Raw genomic sequence first — 22,033 nt, forward strand, 5'->3', positions numbered from 1 at the left:
TGCTAAAGTTCGTGATCTCTCTTCTCTGCCTTCCAAGTTGTTTTCCTCATGTGTTGTTTTTATGTCCACAAGCAAAAATAAGCTTTTAAAAAATTCCTAGTGGCATCAAATAGACTTTCTCTAACTTCGAAAGGTCTTGTCCCAATTCTGTAAGCCTGCTTCATCTCTGCATAATTTACGTCAGAGACAGCGGCTTGGGATCCGTTTTCCCTGAGTGGAGACACGGCAGGTGGGTAGCTCTCTAGCAGTGTTTCCAGCCACCTGACAGTCCATACCTTGTGGTGACAGGAATTAGAGCAGAGCTGCCCGCCGGCGTGTCTCAGGTGTCATCCGCTAGCCTTGGGGCCTGTGGGACCCCTGGGGTCTGTGGGCAGTGGGGGGGTCTGGATTCCCCTCCAGGCCCAGTGTGCAGACAGCGAAGCTGGTCCCTCTGCAGGCGGGGCGGAGTTGGGGGTACAGCTCGGTGGGGCCTCAGTGCACATAGAGGTGTCCGGAGCATGCACCACCGCCTGGCTGCTTCTGAACCGGTTCAGACTGGGGATTGGGTGGTTTCAGGCTCGTTTTCAACAGTCAGGAAAGTTCTGGGTGGGCGATGGCTTAGGGAATGTAGGCTGTTTGGTGGCTGGGCATTGTCAGCCGTGTAGGGACAGTCAGCATCTTGCCAGTGCAGACTGCTCTTTCAGGGAGAAATGTCCCCCAAGACGAAGAACCGAGGTTTGCTGGGAAGTGAAGGCCCAGCTGACGTGGGCAGGACTTCTGCGGCTCCAGATGGAAGGCCTGCCGGGTGTGACCCAGTCCTTGGGGTGCACCCCGAGGTCATTCCCGGGCAGGGACGCAGGGCGGCCGGAGAGCACAGCAGGTCGAGAGCTGCTCTGGGGACGAGGGGACGGCCCCTGCTTCACCGGCTGGCCCTGGCTCAGGCGACACATCTTGGGAGCAGGAGCTGCGGGTACTGTGCACGTGTGTGTCCGCCGCGCGGGTGGCTCCTCGGGCTGCAGAGCGCGGGTGGCCTGTGCGCTGCTCTGGCCAGGACGTCGTCTAACTCCGCGGGGCAGGTGCCCGGGGCAGTTACCGCGCTCCAGCCCCACGTCAGCAGCCCGATGGCCCGGGCGGCGACCGCGACGTGCGGGGAGTGCGAGAGTCGAGCCAGGACCCGCTTTTCTCCGCTGTCTCCGCCCCGTGTCGTGGCGGAGCCGGTGCAGGGCCTGAGCTGCGGCGCCGCGGAGTGGGCGGCGCCCCCGGGTCCTCGGCCGCGCTCGCACCGCCCGGGCCCGGGCTCTTCTCGAGCCTCCTCTGGGTCAGGAGCCGGCGAGCTTCTCTTTAAGGGGCCAGAGGAGAACCAGGCCTGTGGCCGTCGCGTGGGCACTGGCTGGCCGCCCGCCGTGCCCGGTTCACCCCGGGGGAAGCTGAGCTCCCGCCCTCCTCCCCAGCTCCCCGCTCGGCCTCGCGCCCCCTTCCCAGCCCGCCCCGGGCTCGCGTGCGGCGGCTGCGCCGGGAAGCCGCGCTCTCCGCCTCCTCTGTGCTCGAAGACTCGGTCGCATCCCGGGTCTAGGAAAGGGGACCTCGGCTTGAGGCCGGCGTGGGCGTCAACCCACACTCTGTTTCCCGGGTTTCCCTCCGTGAAAAGGAAGATGACAGCACCTAGCAGAGCACCGTGCTGGTGCTGGTGATCCTCGTCCTTGTCGTCATCATCATCGTCCTCGTCGTCATCCCGTCGTGGCCCGCCCCCGCTCGCCGGCCTGGTCCCCCCAGTCCCCTCTGCTGAACGCTGGGAGCCTGGCGACCTGTTAACCCTTCCCGCTCACTGACTCCGCCTGACCCTCTACCCAGACCTCTCCCCCTCCACACCCGTCTCTCCGGCTGTGTGTTTGACACCCAGGCGCCTAAACAGTCATCTCAGATTTAACACATTTGGGACCTTAAGACCCTGAGAACCTGCTCCATCCTCTGGTCCTTGCGTCTTGCAAACGGCAGCTCCCGTGGCCCAGACCGGAAACCTCGCCATGATTCTGACTTTTCCCTTCTCCCACCTCTCGCAGACCCGTGAGCGGCCAGGCAGTTCCACTGTCTGATTAGGGTCCAGACCCGGCATCCCCTCCGGTGCTCCTGCTGAGCCCAGGGACCTCCTGACGCGTCTGCTCTGTCTGCTCCCTGCGGGCTGCTGCTGCCTGTCGCGTCAGCACCACAGCAGGGCGACCTCTGCAGGACCAGGTCAGAGCACAGCACGGTCCTCCCATTCGGGCAGAGACCACCGCGGCCTGAAGTAGCCCGCGAGCCCTTTTGCGATCGGGCCTGGCCGCTGTGCTTTTGGGACCTCATCCCAGCACCCTGGCCCTCGGCCCCGGGAACAGCAGAGCTTGCTGTCCCTGTCATGGGCCAGCCTTCTAACCTCAGGGCCTCCTCTCGTATCGTTCCCTCTGCCCGGACACTGTGCTCCAGGATGGCAGCCCCTCACTTCCCTTAGTTCTCCGCTCAGAGCACCCTGGGACAGAAAGCGGCCTTCCCACCGCCTCTCCTGCGCGCCCCGCTCGCTGCTGAGCACAGGTCTGGATCTGGCGGCCGGGGGTGCTGGGGGGTGCTAATCGATTAGCCCCCCACCCGCACTGAGACTTGTGTACTGCCACGCTCCGTGCACCCGGCAGCCACTTGCGGAATAGACGAGTCATTCCCAGACAGCAGTGTGCGCGCTCTGGCTGGCGCGGTCCTTGTCCAGGCTTCCTGTCCTCGCGTTCTGCCTGGGGGCTCCGCTGAGCTGTGCCCCTCCAGGATGGCCCTGCCATGGCCCTACCAGTTTCACATCTCTGAGTCCCTGTTCCAGCGCCAGTGGGTGTCACGCCAACTGCACCCGTCTGCGGGAGACCCAGGTCACTCAGCGCTGTCCACATTTGTGCAGGCTCACTGCTGTCTCTCCTGCAGATGCCACCAGTGGTGTGGGGGTTCCTGTGGTGCAGAGGGTCCGGGCGCACTGTCGGAAGGCACGTGGGCCTGCGGTGAGGCCACCGCTGCTGGCAGTGCCCGGGCAGCGCGTGCTGGGAGGGCCAGCTCTGGTTGTCTTTTTGCTGGATAAGGCGAGACATTTGGTTCTCATTCCTTTGAATGAGGTGTCTGTCTCAAAGTGAACTGTAGTTAATGAATAGCTGGATGATTTTAAAAGGTAGAAGTAATATGTACAGAAGAAAAGGCGTCACTGAAAAAGATCCCGGGCTCCAGAATTAAGAGGTGATTCGTTTGTCTTTCGTGAATTTTTCTGTTACTGTTTCTTAACACGTGCTTTTAGATATCAGAAATTTGGATTTGTCAAAAAACCTGCTGTCATTATGGGACGACGTCACAGATATCGCTGATCAGCTCGGACACCTAGAGGTCCTTAATCTCAGGTAGGGACTCGGGCGCCTGATCGTCACGTGACCTAAAACTCCTGCGCTCTCCTCGCCCGTCCCGGCACCTGCGTGGGAATGAGGTGGGCGGGACGGCTTAGTCAGATTTATCTAAGCTTAATTTATTCTTTCACGTTCTTTGATTAACATACTTGTTCAAATGGTCACATGAGGTGATTCATTAATGGGGAACGTGTTTTACTTTTGATTGAGTGGAGCGTGGGGTAGGTCGACCTCCTGAACTGAGTGAGAGGCGATGCTTCTGGAGCCTGACTGTAAAATCGGAAGATGGCCCAGCGGGGGTGGTGGCGGTTAAGAGAGATGACATTAGAAGCGCTTGTTCATTCTGAAGCTTCTAGCATTTAACTGCGTTACGGATGAGTAATTTCATTGGAATCCTCTGTAATTCAGGTCTGATTAGAATTTTTCGCTAATCTACATATTTTACTAATTTTCCAGGCCTTCTCAAATATTTGACTAGTTTTAATCTCAGAACCTAACTTTCCAAGAGCTTTCAAACTTGAGCCAGTTTTACGGACACAGGTGAGCTGTACCTGGCTCAGGCAGGTTCCGTGTAGCAGGTAGTCAGGCCTTAGTTAGCTGTGCTCCCACAGAGAGCAAAGGCTGTAATTTGATCCAGTGTCCCCTCTTGGGTGGGGGGTGGGAAGGCTACTCATGTCTGTTAACAACATCTTCTTTCAAAATGACAGTGAGGACTGAGTACTTTCTGAGATTAGGATCTCGAAAGAGGACGGAAGGGGCAGTGTGATCTCGTCCGTCCTGCCAGCCAGAGGCCGGACCCTGTTTGGACCGTTTGGAGAAGCAGAATTCTGACCCAGGGCCTGGCACATCTGTGAGACTCTAGCGTGAGGTTCAGCGTCGCTGTGTGCGGAGCACACGGTGAGCCGGGCGCCGCCGTCACGATGCCCGAGCCTCCCGTTTCGGGAGACACGCGGCCCCCGCGGCTGCCCGGGCCGTGCCAGAGCCCACAGCGTCGTGTACGGTGAACGTTTAGGACAGGCGGTCCGGCTCACTGCGTGATACGACTGCGTTTTAAGGGTGGAACAAACCAAACTGTCCCGCGTGGCAGTCAGCGCCCTGCACCTTCTCTCTACAGTGAGAATAAGCTGCGATTCTCCCGGGAACCAGCGTCGCCAGCCGGGACGTTTTCTGCACTCAAGGTTTTAGTCCTTAGCCGAACGGGAATAACGTGGGCTGAGGTAATCACGTTTCTTTGCTTTGTTGCTCAAAAATAAGCAGTTTTAAATTCTTGGTTTAATAGGGAACCGAAGCACGGCTGCGGCCTCATTTTGATCATCGTTTTATCCTATTATCCAAATAACGCGATTCTTTGCAGTGCCCTCGGGAGGGAGGCGCGGGCCCACGGCTGACGCAGACTTTCTCCGGGGCCCCTCGGCGCTCCACGCGGCTGCCCGTGGGGCTTTCGGCAAATGCCTTTTCCCACGAGTCCTTAGGGCAGAGGACAAGCAGCAGGAAGGTGCACATCCTTATCCTGTTTGACATTCGGCTTCTAGAATCTCTGTTCCTGTGTGCAGCTGGGGAGACACGTGGCTCCTGGGCCCGGCAGCGCTGGGAGCTTCTTTCTGGTACCGCTGTTTTCTGTCGGGTTAACCGACTTCACACACGCAGGATATTCCGCGTTCAAACACGCGCGGAGAAGTGCACCCCCACCGAGCTGTTCACCTGTGAGGTGGTGGTGCCACAGATGAACTGTGCCCTGCACGTGGCCACAGAAGTTAAGTTCCCTTAGCTCCTTTCCGAGGGCTCCTTCCTGTCTGGGGTCAGATTTAGCATCAGAACAGGAAGGACACATAGACATGCCGGTGGCGGAGATGGCAGCAGAGGTGAGATGAGAAAGTTTGGGAATGGCTACTGAGAAATTTTGGCTGAGTGTCTTCTTTCCAAACCCAGACCGAGAATCGAGGAACCGTGTTTAACAGCCCCTTCCCTTGTTAGCGCATCGTGTCAGATGACAAGGACGTGCTGCGTCGGCCTCACCGGGCCACTGTGCAGGGGCCTCGGTCACTTCCGGGTCCATCTGCGTGCCGCATGGGGTCAGCGCTGAAAGTCACACCTCAGGTCGTTACAATGCGGGCTGCAGTGTCGGCCTCCGGCCCCCCAGCGCTCCGGGCCTGAAACGGTCTGTGGGGAAAAGTCTGGAAGCTGCTTTGCTTCTAAACAGTGACAGAGCGGAACGCACGTGGCAGTCCCGGCAGCACACGCGGGGTGACAGCGGCACAGGCCGCGCCCTGACCTGCGCCTCTCCCCAGGTGCTCCGCTGTGCCACCGGCTGGCCGGTCCTCGAGGAGCTGTACCTCGCGGCGAACAACATCACCATTTTGGAAAGGTAACAAGGGTTTGTGTCAGTCACCTGTCACCATGTGGTCACTTTGAATAGTCTCAATCACAGCTGTTACCTTTTAGAAGCATTTGCAAATAAGAATTAGGAAAATGTTTATTCGTCGCCTTCACAAAGCAGAGTGTCAACAAGAACTTCACCTATCGAGGGAACACTATGAGGGTGGAAGCCCTGCGGTCAATGTTTCTGAAGACGTGATGTTTACTAGTTTTACATAGAGGTTTAACTTCTGTGTCTGAATGGAAATTCCGTAGTATCTGCTCTAAGGACTCAATAACGTATTTGTAGTTAGCACTGTCTGTTTAGGTCGATGCACCAAAGTAAAAAAGCATCTTAAGTAATTAAGTATGTTGTTCTCATCCTCCTCTTTTATTGCTACCATTAAATTACTGTATAAAATAAATGTGGGCAGATTTTCAACAAACCCTCAAAGGATTCAAGTTGAGATTTTACTGTACAGAGTAATTTTCGTTTATTATGCAGGCAAAGGCAGGGGTTTAAAAATTAAACTTTATTCTGAGACCGTTTTAGATTCACACGTAATCACACCTGTCACCCAGTATACCCCAGCGGCAACATCCTGCAGAGCCATGGTCCGGTGTCACCCGTGATACTGATCCGCCCCGCAGACAGTTTCCATCACGAGGGTCCTGGCCTTGCCCTTTCAAAGTCACGTCCACTCGCCGCCCTCCACCAACCTCTCCTTAACATCAATTGCAGGACTTTAAGGCTGTATCTTTGAAAACGAGATTAAATTCACGTTGAAAATTTTTTATTTTCCTTGCAGGCCAAATGACGTTCTACAGACGGTCAAGTTATTAGACCTTTCCTCTAACCAGTCAATTGATGAAAATCAGCTGTTTCTAATAGCGTATCTACCCAGGTAATTTGCTCCTAAAATGCCTAGTACGAGTGCCGAGTAAATTTGCAGCGCGTGGGTCATGTGCCGTGTGCGCTTTCTCAGTGGAAATACAGTGACGAAGATGGAATTCTCGGCTCGGGCCACTCCCTGTGGGGAATTTTTATTCTAATTCATGTAGAGTTTACTTGTGAACCACGTACAGTGCAGCTGCGTCTGCACTAGGTGACTGCACTGTGGATGGTATGGCCTTGGGCTAATGTCCAAGTCTTCATTCATTAAGCTTTGCGAAGTGGGACCGTGTCTCTTTCCTCTTCGAGACCCACTTGGCACCCGGTGCGGCCGTAGGCACCCGGGACTGTTAGGTGACTGTGGAATCATGGGACCCCTCTGCATGCCCGAAACTGGGCTTCGTGGCTTCTAAGCCTTTTACCTGGGGTGAAAGCCCGGGGTGTAGGAAGAAGTCAGATCGCGTCTGGCCGACAGTCCGCAGCATTCCGTACTGTTCTGTGAGGTCAAACTGACGTTTGTGATTTCAGGTTAGAACAGCTAATCCTCAGTGACGTGGGGATTTCTTCTCTCCACTTTCCAGACACTGGAATTGGTGTGTATGACACTGCATCCCTCTCCCGTCCCCCTACTCAGCCGTTCCTTTCCCTTCTACTACATAACTTAATCCTTCTCTTCCTAGGGTGCAAAACGTCAATGTTTACTTCCTTGCAATACCTCGTGGTCAACGACAACCAGATATCGCGGGTAAGGCTCCTTCAGGAGGCGCGTCCCGCGCTGTCCCCAAGTTCCACGGTCATGGCAGAGCCTGTACGTTCCTTCTATTAAAAATGTTTTAAATTGAGAGAGAAATGCTTCCTCAGAGTGGAACTCCTCATATAAACCTCCCAAAACGTTCAGAAATTAGTTGAACTCACACTTAAGCAGACTTAGACTAACGGTGCTCTTCCTGGTGGCTGCTCGGTGCCTGATGAGCGCCCGTGCCTTGGACCGGAACGAGCCACTTCGCTTTTCAGTTGCTAGTTAAGTAGCCTGAAAAGTTCGCCCGACACCTGTGCACGGTCACCAATGTCCCCCCGTTGGGTTTCAGTGGTCGTTCATCAACGAGCTGGATAAGCTGGAGAGTCTGCAGGCGCTGTCCTGCCTCAGGAACCCCCTGACCGCGGGGAGCAGGGCCGAGACCACGCGGCAGTTCATCATCGCCAAAATCGGGCAGCTGGAGATGCTCAACAAGTGCCAGGTGAGCGCTGGCCCCTGGCCTGGGTGCTTCCCAGACTGGAAAATAAACTGTCAGCGGAAGCAGCGTATCCGAGTCCTGTGAAGGGGCGGGTGTAGTTTTCTTCCAGATGATAAAACAGCACACGTGTCTTAGTAACGGGCTTTGTCCCGGCCCCTCAGGAGGCGAGTGGCACTTGGTTCGCAGAGAAACCTGCGTTTCGCTGGCCAGTGTGCCGTCACGCAGGTCCTACCCCATTTCCTGGGGGGCACAGGCAGAAAGATGGGACCGGGGCTCGGCGAGGCCACTCGTCCCCAGCACCTTGCCAGTGCTTCGGGGCTGCTGGTGGGAGAAGCCCCGTGGTCCCTCGGCTGGCCTCCCGTGGGTGGCCATAGGCACCTGGCGGGGTCTGGAAACCAGCTCGTGGGCAGATGCGGTCACGAAGAGAAGTGTCAAACTGAAACGTCTTTTTCAATAAACTCCTGAATTGTGTCGGCGCTGAAAAGGACACGTGCGCCCGGCCTTGTCTGTTCCGCACCGACAGATCCTTCCCGAGGAGAGGCGAGGGGCGGAGCTGGATTACCGCAAGGCCTTCGGGACCGAGTGGCGGAAGGCGGGTGGGCACCAGGACCCAGACCGGAACCGGCCCAGTGCAGAATTCCGCGCCGCGCACCCCAGATACCAGTCTCTCTGCCTCAGTACGTAGGTCCCGTGCCCGCGGCCCGCGCGCCTCTTTTCGCTGCTGGGGTGTCAGGAGGGCCTCGGGGTGTCGCTGCTCTCCCCAGGGCTTTTTCACGGGCACATTCCTGGGGCTGCTTGCAAGTGGGGAGCAAAGAGTTAACCGGTTGTCCAGAGAGAGGAAGAATCAGCATCTCCAGGAGTGTGGGGAGGGGGGTGCCCCCATCTCTGGCGACCCGGACGTGACCTCTGGGGTTTTAAAAATTAAGAGCAAGTGAAGGTGGCACCTGGGCACTGGGGTTTCCCCAGCTCCCCGGGTAATGCTAACATCCTGCAGGCTGGGGGTGCGTGATGTTCGCGCAGGGGGCTCCCCACATGCCAGCCGAGCCCTCAGGCATGGAGGCTGCGACTTCCTTAATATAAAATTTCCTAACGTGAGCAGCTCACTGCATGACCGCTTCAGCTGGAAGGCCATTTTTGAGGGGGAAATGCTTCCTGTGGGAGTTGCTTTCAGATTCCTCCCCCGCAGCCCAATTTCCTGGCCACTGGAGGTGAGTTCCCAGTCACTTGTGGGGCAGGGGGTAAGCAGAGAGGCCCTGCCGGTGTGGCTCGGGCCTCCACCACCAAGGATGCCACGAGGCAGGCACAGTCGGGGTGCTCACAAATCCTGTCCCCCGCTGGCGTCACACACAGCTTCCCGGACACCCGCCTCGTGAGGCTGTGTCCAGCTGGGCCTGGTCTGCGGCGCTGCCAGACGTGGCTGAAACGGGCCGAGGTGCCCGGGAGTTGTGTCCCAATTAGGGCCAGGTTTCTCGGGACTCGGCAAGAAAGGGAAACGTTAGCAAAGCTGAGGGTGGGGCTGAAGAGTTCAAGTGTTTGAAAGCACAGCCTCGTCTGCCAGTCTGAGTCAGGACCCTGAGGACCAGGGATGTGACACACAGTAGGGGGCCGAAGTGACCGCCATCCATCCCTCCTGAAAAGAAGCAAGTCACTGAGTAAGAGGGAGCAGATCCCAGGCTCACGTCCGGCCGCTGCGAGGCTGACCCTGTGGTGACACTTACCAGTACTCCACTGTTCCTACATGGTCTTGGCTTATCGTTCATGCTTTATTTATTCTTACACAGAATACGGTGCACCGGAAGATGGGGAACTCAAGACACAACAGCCCTTTCTGCTCAAAAACCAGCTACTAAGTAAGAACCCCGGATTCAGTGACAGCTGATTTGTGTTTCAGTGCGTAGGTGCAGAAACAGTGATGACCTAATAGGAATTCTTTCTCTTAAGTACCTAAATGAGTACTTCGATTAAAAAAAAATATTCTCGAATATTCTCATATTGAACATTTGAGCCATTCCCATGCTTTAAATGCATTTAATAGTGTCATAAATGTGAGAAGTATCTTAGCAGTGAATAGAATGTGATTTGGAAATCTGTCATTTTTGTTACACTTGCAAACCTAGCTAACATTGTCAGGAAAGAAGTACTTAAGGGAAGGCAGCAGAATGTTGGTCCCGCTATTGTCATAATTCAGTGAAGTTTTTTTCCCCCTGTGAGGTATTAGTAGAAGGAATTGTAAACGTCAATAAAATCTATTCCTTTATTAGGCTCTGAGCCAAGTTGGACTAAGCAGCTGTGTCCCTTGGCAGTCCCGATAAACGTGCACGTGTCACCAAAATCCTACTACACGAGGTCTCAATTTGTCTTTTTTCTTTTTTCCTTCAAGCACTTAAGATAAAATGTCCTCATCAGCTTGATCAGAAAGTCATAGAGAAGCAACTGCCAGGTAAGAAGAATGCGTCTCTCTCCTGTTTTCATACCCTGAGTCGCTGGCCCAGGTCTTCGTTGGCAGGAAGTAAAACAGTTCCCTCCTGCCTGACAGTGTGGCCTTTCTAGCGCTCGGACGTTCTCACTAGTCTTTTACATTCTAAAACACAGTCAGTCGCGCTCCTGTCATTCCCCCTGAAAGCTCAAGTCTTGCATAACTTCCCCAGCTTAGCCAGACGACATCCTTAGCCGGAGGCACGAGCGCCAATGACCGAGCCTTCCAGCGGTGTTTCCCACGCTCGCTGCTGTCTAGTTCTCAAGTCGCTCGGGAGAACCTGTCCTGTCGTATCCCTCACAGAACAGGAAACATGGCCTACGGACCTGAGAGTGATTATTTGGACATGTGTGACTTTTCACATGTTCTGCTGCGCACCGGTCAGGGGGCCTGGCAGCAACAGCTCTGAGGCTGACTTGGATACACTTCAGAACTTTAGACATTTGTGCCACTGCAACTGAACCAGTTTTATTTGGAAAATACTTTTGTGTCACAAATTAGGTCAATGTAACTTACCTTAAACTTCCACTCAAAAGAAAAATTACTAAGTAGGCTGCTGTGAATTCTTGAGATTAAACTTGTTCACAGTTAAATACTAAAATATAAACAGGTTAAATTTAGAGCAGTGAGGATTTAGAGAAATAAAATGAGTATCACCCTAAATGACTCGCAAAATACTTTTCAGCACAGTAAACGCACTGATTTTTAGTTTTTATCAACTAAAACAAGCCTATCCTGGCATTGCTTGTGGAAGCTTTCTCATGGATCACCATCAGTTAATGTCAGCTCACCTGTATTACTCCATAGTACCGGTGGTTCACTTTCTATTCCTGTGATTTATGATTTTGCTGTTACATAAAGCTGAATTAAAATTAGTGGGGCCCCTTCTGTTGTTTTCAGACTTATGCCCTGTCGGTAAAGGCGCTCGTGGAGACGGACAGTGGAGAGGACCAGGCCTTGTTAGTGAAACGGGCTCTGGGTGTCTCTGCATTTCCCCTTTTACAGTCCAGACACGTGAAAGCGGTTTGTGGAAACTGCCCTAGAATGTTCTCAGGTCTGTGCCGCGGTCTCCTTTGTCAGAGCTCCCTCGGCCGGGACTCCGGCGGGATGCGTGCGTGCACGTGGTCCTGGGCTGACGGTGACAGTGTGTGCCTCACCCTCTCGTCCCCGTGCTGTCCATCTTGACCATCCCAGTTCTTCTGCGCGTCAGTCACCTGCTAGAACAGCCCCTGTTCATGCTCTGACTCGTAATCTTCAGGTGGCTCTGTAGACGTGCTACGTAATTACCGCGTTAAGCTCTTCAGGGTTCTGTGATCCGTCAGCAGTCAGCCAGCGGAGTCAAAGCTCTAATTTTTATGCCACATGTGCCATCTAGGCACTAACAACTGTCCATTAAAGAGAGAAGTGATAAAATACTGAGACACTTTTCCGCTGGTCAGGTTAGCAAAAATTAAACATGCAGAGCATCAAAAATCAGTGTAAACTTTCTGTAGTCATAAAAAATTAAAATATGTATATGCAGTGACCAAGCATTCCACCTTGTGGCACTTGTAACGGTAAAAATAAGTCAATGTTTTCATGGGGAAATGGCTGACTGTCCTGATGGGACCACGTGTCACAGTATCATGAATCATGGAAGAAGATGAAGTGGCTCTAGAGCTGTGAGGTGTAGTGTGGCTGCCACCAGTCACACGTGCAGTTTAAATTCATTACAGTGAAATAAAACCAAGTTCAGGCCCTTAGCCATACTCACATTTCCGGTGCCCAGCAGCCACTTGCAGCCGCTGTGGTGGACAGTGCAGGTCTACGTGAGATGTGTCGCTAATAAGTTGTACACCAGCATATATACGAAACCTGTACGTCCTTAAATAAACAAAAAAAGCTTGGAGAAGTCTACCCGTCAAACGTACCGCTGGTCATAGGGAGGCAAAAAGATAAATTACCTACCTCTATTTTCTGAATGTTAAGATAATCATGTTACTTTGTATTAAAGATAGTAATAGTTTATGCAGTTTACCACTTCTACAGACACATTTCTTATTAGAGCTGTTTGATGAGCAAACTTTGTTTCCGGCACGGCTTAGGAACGTGTCATTTCCCACTGCTGTGCAGGAGCTGACTTGGCACTGAGAGCCAGTCCCCCTCAGTCTTCTGAAGGGACAGGTGTATCACATCCACACATAAGAGCGAATCGTGCTAATGAAAATTACACGCCTGCATTCGAGACATAAACTTAAGAAGTCCATTTTTATTCTAAAATAAAGAACATTTATTATTACAAGTTGCATAAAAACAGCTTTTCCAAAATGATTTTCGATAGAAAAATACGTTTGAATACATGTGGTATTTATAGGAACGCCACACTATTGCTGCACCTCCAGCTAAAGCTTCAAAGGAACTATTTCTCAATCAAAATAGCCAACATTTACCACAGACCCATCTTTGGAAAAAAAAGTTCATAGTGTTTTCTGAACAAACCATAAAGTCACATTCCCATGCCTGGTGGCCAGTGTGTCGAGCACAGGTCAGCACAGCCGGGCTGGCCGCCTGGAGGGGACGCGGCGACCCGGCTTCCCTCACTTCACAGAGGGGGAAACTTGGGCCAGACGGTTGAGCGCCCGCTCCGGCAGTCTTTCCGTCACGCCATCACAGATTTTAAAACTTTGAAAAGTTAATGGTTTCTGGTGTATTCGGAGGAAGTGGTGTGTGAACGCCCTGTCGGAGGACGCCTGGGTCAGGCACTGGCCCGGTCCCCAAGTGACTGTCAGTGCAGTACGTGATCGGTGCCTTTCCCTAATCGTTTACTTGGGTCAAGTGAGACTGTGAAATGCGTTTCACCTGTCATTGCAATTGTCACGTGAGCCAGTAACACAGGTAACTGTCATATCAGAGAATGGACGGTTTTTCTTTTTTCTGTGACAGACTCCATGACAGTTCAGAAAGTGAAAGGAATGCTGTCGCGTCTCCTCAGAGTTCCTGCGTCAGACCTTCTCTTGTCCTATGAAAGTCCCAAAGTAAGTTGCCCGGCAAACACAGTCACACTTCGTCCCCCACAGGATGACATGCTGTCAAACTGAGTCTATAACACTCATTCCGCACGGAGACCCGACCCCTCTGTCTGGGGGCGCCATACATTATGCTCCGTCAGATCTGTCTTAATGAGCCCCCTTTTCTACTTTCAGATGCCGGGCAGAGAGATCGAACTAGAAAGTGACCAACAGTCGTTACAGTTTTACTCTGTGGAAAATGGAGACTGTCTGTTAGTGCGCTGGTAACAGCTAACTGAACCCGAGGCCACTAGGCTGCTTGTTGTGTGTGACTGGGGTTCGCTGGAAGTAAAGGATTTATTGGGACACGTTTTATAACGTGCCCTGAGGATAAAAAAGGTGGTAATTTTCATTTGGGAAGAGACCGTTTCTCACCTCGTGTATAATAGCAATAAAGGCTTTGCACCTACTAATGATTTTGGTTTTATTTCATATTTTATAGGTCATGACTGCATTTCATTACGTGAAGATTTCAACGTCAAATAGCACCTAGCTAAATCTCACAAAATCTGAGCACAGTTAATGTCTGTCACAAGGCCACTTTTAATGGAATTCTCTTGCTACTACCAGTTTAAAAAGTTACTAAAATGATTAGGTCGGTCATTTGGGAATGTCCCTTAAACGTAGGGAGGCACACCCCCTACGCTGTATGACATAAACGTAGCGAGGCACACCCCCTACGCTGTATGACATAAACGTAGGGAGGCACACCCCCTACAATGTATGACATACATGCTATGATCTCCCAACTACAGGGCTTTTCCTCCACGGTCACACCTACACTGAGCATAGCGTCTATAAAAGATCAGGTGACCATCAGGCAATGACAGGACGAAAGCAAAATTCTTTTAAAGTGGCAACTACTTAAAATCCTGAGAGGTATACTTGATTTAACTTATGTTAAAAAAAAAAAAATGCTCGACTGACCTTCAGGATTTATGTGATATGGCAAAAGAAAACCTGCATTAGGGCACTTAATACAAACTTCAAGACCGAGGCCCAGAACTGAGAACTACCTGGCTTCAGCTGCCCACTTCATCCAGACGTCCACAGAAATCTGACGTTATTCCCAGAAATCACACACTTTGGTATGAGTGACCACTGCCCACAGATCCTCACACAGCATTTCCGTGAGTTGTTTTTGGCCCATATTAATGACAATTATGCTATACGCAGCTATTCTGCAATCCAGCCGAAATTCCAACTCTCAGCTACTAAAGATGTCTGAACAAGCCAAGTTTTACAAAAAATGACAGATAATGAATTACTAACTAGAAATGATGTATCTGGATTTACAAATATTCTTTTATAAACTATTTGGCATTTTTCAAATCATCTTCCAATATATAAATAAAGTTTGTCTTATGCTACAGTATCAGTTGATTTTTAAAAAGGAAAAACTTGTGCAAACATTAAGAGATACCACACTGGTTACAGAAGCGCCAGTCTAGACTCTCCGGAAGGACCACAGGATCGCTGCCAAACCTCGCCTGTCCTCACACGTCCACGGACTGTCGTTCGCCTACCCTGAGCTTTACACGCGGCGACTTAAACCATCATCGGGCTGCACACTGGCACGGGTCACCGCACAGCTCCTTCAGGTCCCAGAGTGCCGTGAGCTCCCGTGCGGAGTACTGCGGAGAAGACAGCATCCCCGTCGCGCACGTCTTCTCGCACAGCCACAGGCCGTCCTGGGGAGAGAGCAGGGCTGACGGGCGGGCCGTGGAGCCGCCTGAAGGGAAGCTGCGCGCTGTCGGCGTGTGCTCCGTGTGCACCGTGTGTCCCCGCTCGCAGTGTGTGGGGCAGCAGTGCGCCGTGCGCACGGGGTCAGCAGACGGAGCGCTACAAAGACGCGGTCTGGAAACCGCGGTGTGAGCTCCCCATCTGCTGCTGGAGAAGAGGGGGCCGCGCCGCGCTCTGAGGGCTGGGCCTAGTGCTCTGTGAATGGCCCGCGAGGCAGGCGTCACGTCACTCCCCTTACACGCGAGAAACTAGAACTAAGTGAAGTGCCCTGCCCAAGGACACAGGGCCGTGAACCCAGGTGAGCTGATGCCCAGTGGGACGGATTCCGACGGGGCCTGTCACGCTCCCAGGCCCCTCCCTCCCTGCCACACGGACTCGCTTCTGTTCCCCGCAACAGAGCAGGGTACAGACCCGGGGACCCATCGACCAACCAGAGAACATGAAATGCTGGACGCGACCCCAAACGTCAGGAACGCGTGGCGGAACCGGCAGGGAAGGAGACGCTGGAGAGCAGACCGTGCTGCAGTCAGGGGCGCCCGCGAGGCCTCGCCACAGCCGGGGGACCCAGGCGCCGGCGCCTGCGGCATACTGCGCACACAGAACCACGGGGAGGAGGCTTGTCGGCCTCAGCCCTGACCCTGGGCGGGGCGGAAAGGGGTCTCCCCTGAGCACCTGGAACCCCAGCCCACACTTCGGTGGGGATTTGGCCGCTCTCACGTTCTGCGGAGCCCTCCAGGCCAGAAACACGTGCTCGCAGATGGAAACGCCCTGCAGGGCACGCGGATAAGACCAAGTCCTCCCTGTAGGAGCGTTTTGCATACAGACCCCAGTGTCCAAGGGACATAGGGCACAACAAAAACGTCTTTCAACACGTCAGGAAAGACGCTCCATACGCAACGGTTCGCAGAAGCCTCACACCACAGAGGCAGCTGCAGAGGCCCGATGCCAGAATGGTCAGATGCGGACTATGTTCAACGTGGACTAAATCAGACGGGACTGAACGTACAACAAAGAAACAGAACTACCGGAGCCGACCACCTGAGCTGGGTTTCCGTCTGTGCCCCCGAAGTCGCAGGGCACTGCTCTGGGCCCCACGCTCCTTCTGTCCCCTGCACCTTCTATGGCCAAAGTGGAAGCGGAAAGAATCCAAAATTCAACACAGATCTTTGAGGCTTTCTTCCCAGGGCTCTCGTTCCCATTTCTGGGAGAGGCAGAGTCACTTATTTTTCTAGCTCGGTGACTAGCATATTTTAAGACATCTCACCGTGTTTTATACAATATTTTGTTTGCCTCAGTCAGAAGGGCAGAAGGGTGCCTGGACCACCACATTGCTGGAAACTTACATCAGCTGGTTCTTTGAGATTTAAAGCTGCAAAGGAGTTCCGATCAAATATTAAAAATCCTAATTCTTTGGGGGCGGGAGAACTTCCATTCAAAATGTTTCCTGTGGTTTAAACTCAGAAAAATATTGTACGAGAGAGTCTGTGAATTAAATCGAGCGCAGCTGCGATGCTCGGTCTTCACTTCCCTGAGGTCTGTGTGACACGGAAACCTCGGCTCAGCTCCCCGGAACCGAGGCCAGCCCCACGGCTCTTGCTTACCTGGTATCTCCTAGGTCCTATGGCTGCCATCCAAATGCCCATGCTTACATCTTCACCCTGTACGCACGAGGTTTAAATGCAACAGTTTAGCTGCTACGCCACCTGTAAAGACAGTGCCACACCCATTCCCTTAATAAATTATCTTCCTTCCTCTTTGCTTGTAAATCTACTATGAAATCCAAACGCGTGTTAACACGGACACACAGTAAAAGCTGGTGGCTTTTAATTTGATGACCACGTCCTACAGGTGACCAGCGCACTCCTCGTGGACTGTGGCCTCCAGTTCCAACAGTAGGAAACACATACATGGACCTAATAACTAGGCAGAACTGCTGGCTGACGTGGCCCAGAATCAGCAGAAAGCAAGCACTTTTCGTCTTCTGAATATAAATCTTTACACCCCCTCCAGGGGCTGGTAAATATAGGTCGAAAATATAGTAAGTAGGCTCAAAAACAGGGTTAGGAGTAGAATTTAGAGCCAAATTGAGGGTCAGGAGCGTGTCCCTGATGTCTGAAGAGTGATTCCCAGACAGAAAGTAACACGCTCTTCCTCAGGGGAAGCTGGCCCTGCGTCCAGCGGTGGGACACCCGGTGAAGGACACTCTGTTCACGGAGTTGCTGTTGGGTCGCAAACCCTTCCCTACCTGGTAGGTCTTCAACCTCCCTGCATTGCTGGCCAGCCAGTGGACGATGTCCCTGGAGACCACGTACCCCGACCCGCATGCGAAGGCGGGGTACGCAGGGCTGGGGTACTCCAGCTCCTGCCACTTTCCGGTTCGGTCAACGGCCCAGTTCAATCTGAAACTGACATTCAAAATAAGTCTGCTTCTGTGTGTTGGTCTGACACATTCCAGCATTACTAAGCCTGACTCCTTTATTATCCCTGCAAAGGAATACACTAGAATCAAAGAAAGAACAAGAATTTTTGTTTGATATGGAAAGGAATTATTTATCTAGTGCTTTATATCTACTTACATAAAAGACTAGTATGTTAAATTCTCTCAAAGTTGCTTTTGTAGTTTGCAAATGGAAAGTACCAGATCAGCCTGTGTATATTTACTTTTACAAAGTTCGCTAATCCATCCTGTGTTCCTGAGGAAACACGGAGCAGCCTCAGAAACGCGACACGAAGCCATCCTAACCCAGGGCCGCTCACTCCGGGGCACACGGAGAAGGCCGCATCGTCTCCCCTCACTACGTTACCTCAGGTTTTTCATTTTAAAGTTTTCGTCCCTGTAATTGTAGGTTAATGAAATATAATAGCCCAGGAGCCTAACAGGGAAATTTCCCATCTCGCCCATTTTCTTATGAAAAGTGACATGCGTATTTCGTTCTAGGTTAGTTGCTTCTGACCAGGTCCATGAATGCCAACGCGCTAACAACGTTCAACTTACTTTCCCCACCAAAAATTAGGCCCATCCAGGTTCTTGTGGGCAATTCTGTTAAACACAGCCTCCAGGTCTATGTAACAGTCGTCATCCGTCTTCAGCAGTAAATCGAAGCTGGTCGTTTCCACAGTCCTGGTGGCAGAAAAGGGACATGAAAGCCGGTGCGTCCGCACAGGAACGTGAAGCGGTGCCAACGCGGTCACAGCGCTAACATCGTCATCAAGAACGGTCTCCCCTCCCTGTGTGCTGCTTCAGTTTCTCATCCTCCAGTGTTAAGAACATCTGTGACACGACGCTGGTGCCAAGTACAGCCCTCACCTGACAGTCACCGGGGGGCCTAACAGAATGAAGCCGATGTGAAAAGGTGCAAAGGAAAATAACACTAAAAGATCTGGTCTAAGTGGAACGTACGGTCAAACAAACGCTGCGCAGGCATCTTGAGTCAGGCTGCTCAACCTAAACATCTGGACCTTGTCCCTTGTGTTCTTAATGAGAGACGCCCAGGAAAGGGACAGGTGTCACACCTGGTCTCTCACACAGAACACGAATGTACAGGTAGCAACAACATGATCCTGTTCATAGGACACTCAGCTATTTTATAGTTTAAAGAAACTGAGTTATAACATTAAAACACATTTCCCTTGGAAATGACTTCCGGCCAGTAAACTATTATAGATGATCTTTTGGAAAGAACAGAGGAGTGATTTCATTTATCTAGACATAAAAAAATATGACAACCACAGACAAAACTGATGCCTTCATCTCCCAATGCCAATCCTTGTACATCTTTGATAAAAACCCAGAGTCTCTAGGAAACCAGTCGGATGACAGAAATCTGAATTTTAAAAATCTGGAGAAAAGTTTAACTAGGTCAAAGAATGACGAAGTTAACAGTGGGTCCACACCAAATAACATAACCTTCTGCTTCTAAAGTGTATTTCTAATTAACAGCTTAGGGCATACATAATAGTTATTTGTTAAACAGGAATAAACTCTTGTGATGAAGGACTCTGAGCTCACTGATGAATCGACCGAATAAAGGAGAATGAATAATGGAAGTGTCCTCTACGGAGTGGAGGGCAGACAGGTGGAGGAGGCTTACAGGGAAGTGGGTCCCAAAGCACAGCTGTTAGGTCACCTAGGTGGGGATAATGGCCCAAAGCAGACCGTAGCCATACAGACTGAGGGGAGAGGCTAAGATCTTAGAAATATGGAAGGAGTAGAGGAGATAAAACTCATACTGAAGGTAATAGCTAAACTAAATTGAACTTCCACAACTGGGAATCGGCTCCTATAGGAAGTCCTGGAACTCCACGGTACTGATTTCCCATTCCCTGGCTCTCCATGCCCACCCTGCTCCTCTTTACATTCTTGCCTTGGCGCCACTTACAACAGGAACGCCCATTAGTGGTTCTTGTTCTCACTGCAGCTGTCCACACTTCATTCCGGTATTCTAGACACACCCAGACTCCGACTTATGTGTGTGTGCCCTCCACCCACAGGGTGACTCCAAAATCCTATTAACTTGTCCTAGCTATGAAACATTTCCTTTCATCATCTAATTAGACCGGCTGACCCCTTGGGACCAGGGACCATATCCGTAGAGTACCTGATAATATCCCATTCTGCCCAGGGCAACGGGAGAGGAGGAAGAGACAGACTCGGGGGCTCGCCAAGAAACAAGTTCGCTGACAAGGTTTTAGAACAGACAAAGGTATGAATACACTTCACAGGTTTAGTCTAGACGGACGGACAGGTTTCAGTTGCACAATGAGGGTACAGTACCGGGCTCAACAGCAAATGATGGGATCCTAGAGGAACTAATAACATCAACAACTACATACATACACACACATGTAACCGTTACTTTTATTGTTGCTATTATAAAGGTAGGAATTACAACTAAGATCCGAGAAATACTGGAGGGTCTGGAAGTTATAAGTATGATAGACTAAGTAAGGGTGGTTGAATTTTATCTTATAGGAAACTTTGGGAATCAGGGCAAGTAGTTTTTAAAAGGGTAAAGAATGGAAATGTAATTGCGACGTTCAGCTGATCAGAACTCAGACCAGTAACCGGGGTGTGAGTGACTATAATTGGGGGATCAGGTCAGTGGGTGTGAACACAACGAGGTGGGCCACTTTCAAACTCACTGATTTTCATCTGATGTGGGCTTGAGATAGGCATGGCGATGACTCAGAGTGAGTCCATTTTTGCCTGTTTGTTTCTGGCAATCGCTGGCATTCACGTTATGCACCTGCTAATCTAAATAAGTGGCAGCATTTTAGAAGATTGATCCCCGCAAAGAACTAGGATCCAACAGATCATATTCTGGGTGTTCAGGGGTCTAAGGTTGGTTTATTTCTTAAAAACTCTCCGTGGTTTGATGTTGATATATTGTTTCTACCTCAAAAGAACAACAAACAATTCTAGGTATGCAGTATTTTTACAACCTACCACTTGTAGAAGTTCAACAGCTTTGCAGGAACATTCCGGTAAGTGTCGACGACATCCACAAAAACGATGTCACCATAGACACCGCTCTCCTCCTCCAGCGAGGCATCTTCCGTGCGGAGGCTCCGCGTATGATCGGCGAGTCTTCCAGGGCGAGAGCGAAGGCTCCGTAAGAGGGCGTCGCCTTCTAAAGAGGAAAAGGCGGGGGCTCAGGGGAAATGCCGCCGCACAGACGGGACCAGGACTGTTCCGCGATGTCCGCGAACACCCTGTCCAGGGTGAGCTCACAGAACCAGCGGGCCGGAGCTCTGAGGGGGGGACGCACTGTCTGGGGGCGGGTGGGCGGTGCCGGGCCAGGCCGAGGGCGCACGCACCGTAGGACCTGTGGGTCCCCTCGTAGCTATATCCCCGGAGACGTTATTTTACGTGGTCACAAGGCTATTCACTGCGGAATCGTAACAGCGAAAAAAATGGAACTGATCTAAATGCCCCCCGACGGGAGAATGGCTAAATCGTGGCACATTCACACAGTGGAATACGGCAGGTAAAAAAATGCACCTGATTTTGCATGTTAAAAGGAATGGCATTGAAATAAAAGCCCTGAGAAAAAGTAGGTTGCTAACCGATACGCGCAACATGGTACTGCAGATGTCAATCATAACACAGTCCACGCAAAACTATGCTGTCAAAGACACTGCATCTGGAGTACAGAGCAGAAAAGCGAGACTGGGAAGGGCACACATGCGGCTCAGGACAGTGGCCCCTCCTCAGGGGGCGGGGACAGCCTGGGAGAACCAGGAGGGGCGTCCACGGAATCTGTTAGGCTTTATTTCTTAAAAAGAAAAAAGCAAATGTGACGAGGTAAACACTGCGAATGCTGAGCGGTAAGTACGTGGGCGTTTCTTATGACACTCCCGACTTCTCGTGTGTTTTTGAGATTTCATAATAAACATGGTTACTACTGTGCTTGAAAGACCACGAGCTAATGAATCGTTTGTCGCATTTATGCAGGGACTGTCTTCAGAGCCTACGGATTTGCTTAAGGCAGCAATTCTTTCACTAAGGTAGGATTTTCTCAAATGTCTCAGTCAAACTAGAGAAACTTTCTGAAAAATAAGAAAAGCGAGAGGCTGAGGGGTGGGGAGAGGACGCTGAGCAGTAACTAGCGCCCCGCCGTCCGCGGCGGCAAACGGGAAGACGGCGGCCCGAGTCCCCGATGTCCGCCGCTGTCAGCGCCTGTGAGGCAGCGGACGGACAGGTCCCAGGTTTCTGGTCCCCCAATCTCGTCTGTCAAAGGAGCAGTGGCTCTCGGGAATACTTCCTGAATAGATGCCCAGGCCCCGAGCCGAAAGAGCCACAGGTCAAATCCATCTAAGGAGCCCGTGTGAACAGACCCCTGAGCTCCATCCGGAAGACTGGGACACGGCAGCTCGAGGTACGGCCCAGCCAGACAGGCTAACGT

General features: G+C 51.8%; 2 protein-coding genes across 2 annotated transcripts in view; one reads left to right on the forward strand and one right to left on the reverse strand.

The window, feature by feature from the left end:
• The first annotated feature begins 3,126 nt into the window (after positions 1-3,126).
• On the forward strand, positions 3,127-13,798 carry TBCE (tubulin folding cofactor E). Its single transcript, XM_023520838.1, has 13 exons — positions 3,127-3,154; positions 3,278-3,377; positions 4,495-4,597; positions 5,669-5,745; positions 6,545-6,640; positions 7,156-7,220; positions 7,308-7,372; positions 7,716-7,865; positions 8,386-8,539; positions 9,644-9,712; positions 10,243-10,302; positions 13,261-13,352; positions 13,521-13,798. Exons 1-13 carry the CDS (start codon positions 3,130-3,132, stop codon positions 13,611-13,613), a joined length of 1,149 nt encoding a protein of 382 aa, XP_023376606.1. The 5' UTR covers positions 3,127-3,129; the 3' UTR covers positions 13,614-13,798.
• Positions 13,799-14,287: 489 nt separating this feature from the next.
• The window catches only part of B3GALNT2 (beta-1,3-N-acetylgalactosaminyltransferase 2), a 51,936-nt gene continuing 44,190 nt past the window's right edge, over positions 14,288-22,033 (reverse strand). Inside the window, exons 9-13 of the mRNA XM_023520818.1 lie at positions 20,575-20,758; positions 18,124-18,249; positions 17,374-17,533; positions 16,730-16,786; positions 14,288-15,076 (exon numbers count right to left, since the gene is read on the reverse strand). Of these exons, the coding sequence (XP_023376586.1) occupies positions 14,942-15,076; positions 16,730-16,786; positions 17,374-17,533; positions 18,124-18,249; positions 20,575-20,758 (662 nt within the window). The 3' untranslated portion in view covers positions 14,288-14,941. The remainder of the gene's footprint in view (positions 15,077-16,729; positions 16,787-17,373; positions 17,534-18,123; positions 18,250-20,574; positions 20,759-22,033) is intronic.

Source organism: Pteropus vampyrus, unplaced genomic scaffold, assembly GCF_000151845.1.
Source record: "Pteropus vampyrus isolate Shadow unplaced genomic scaffold, Pvam_2.0 Scaffold279, whole genome shotgun sequence".
Taxonomy (NCBI): Eukaryota; Metazoa; Chordata; class Mammalia; order Chiroptera; family Pteropodidae; genus Pteropus; species Pteropus vampyrus.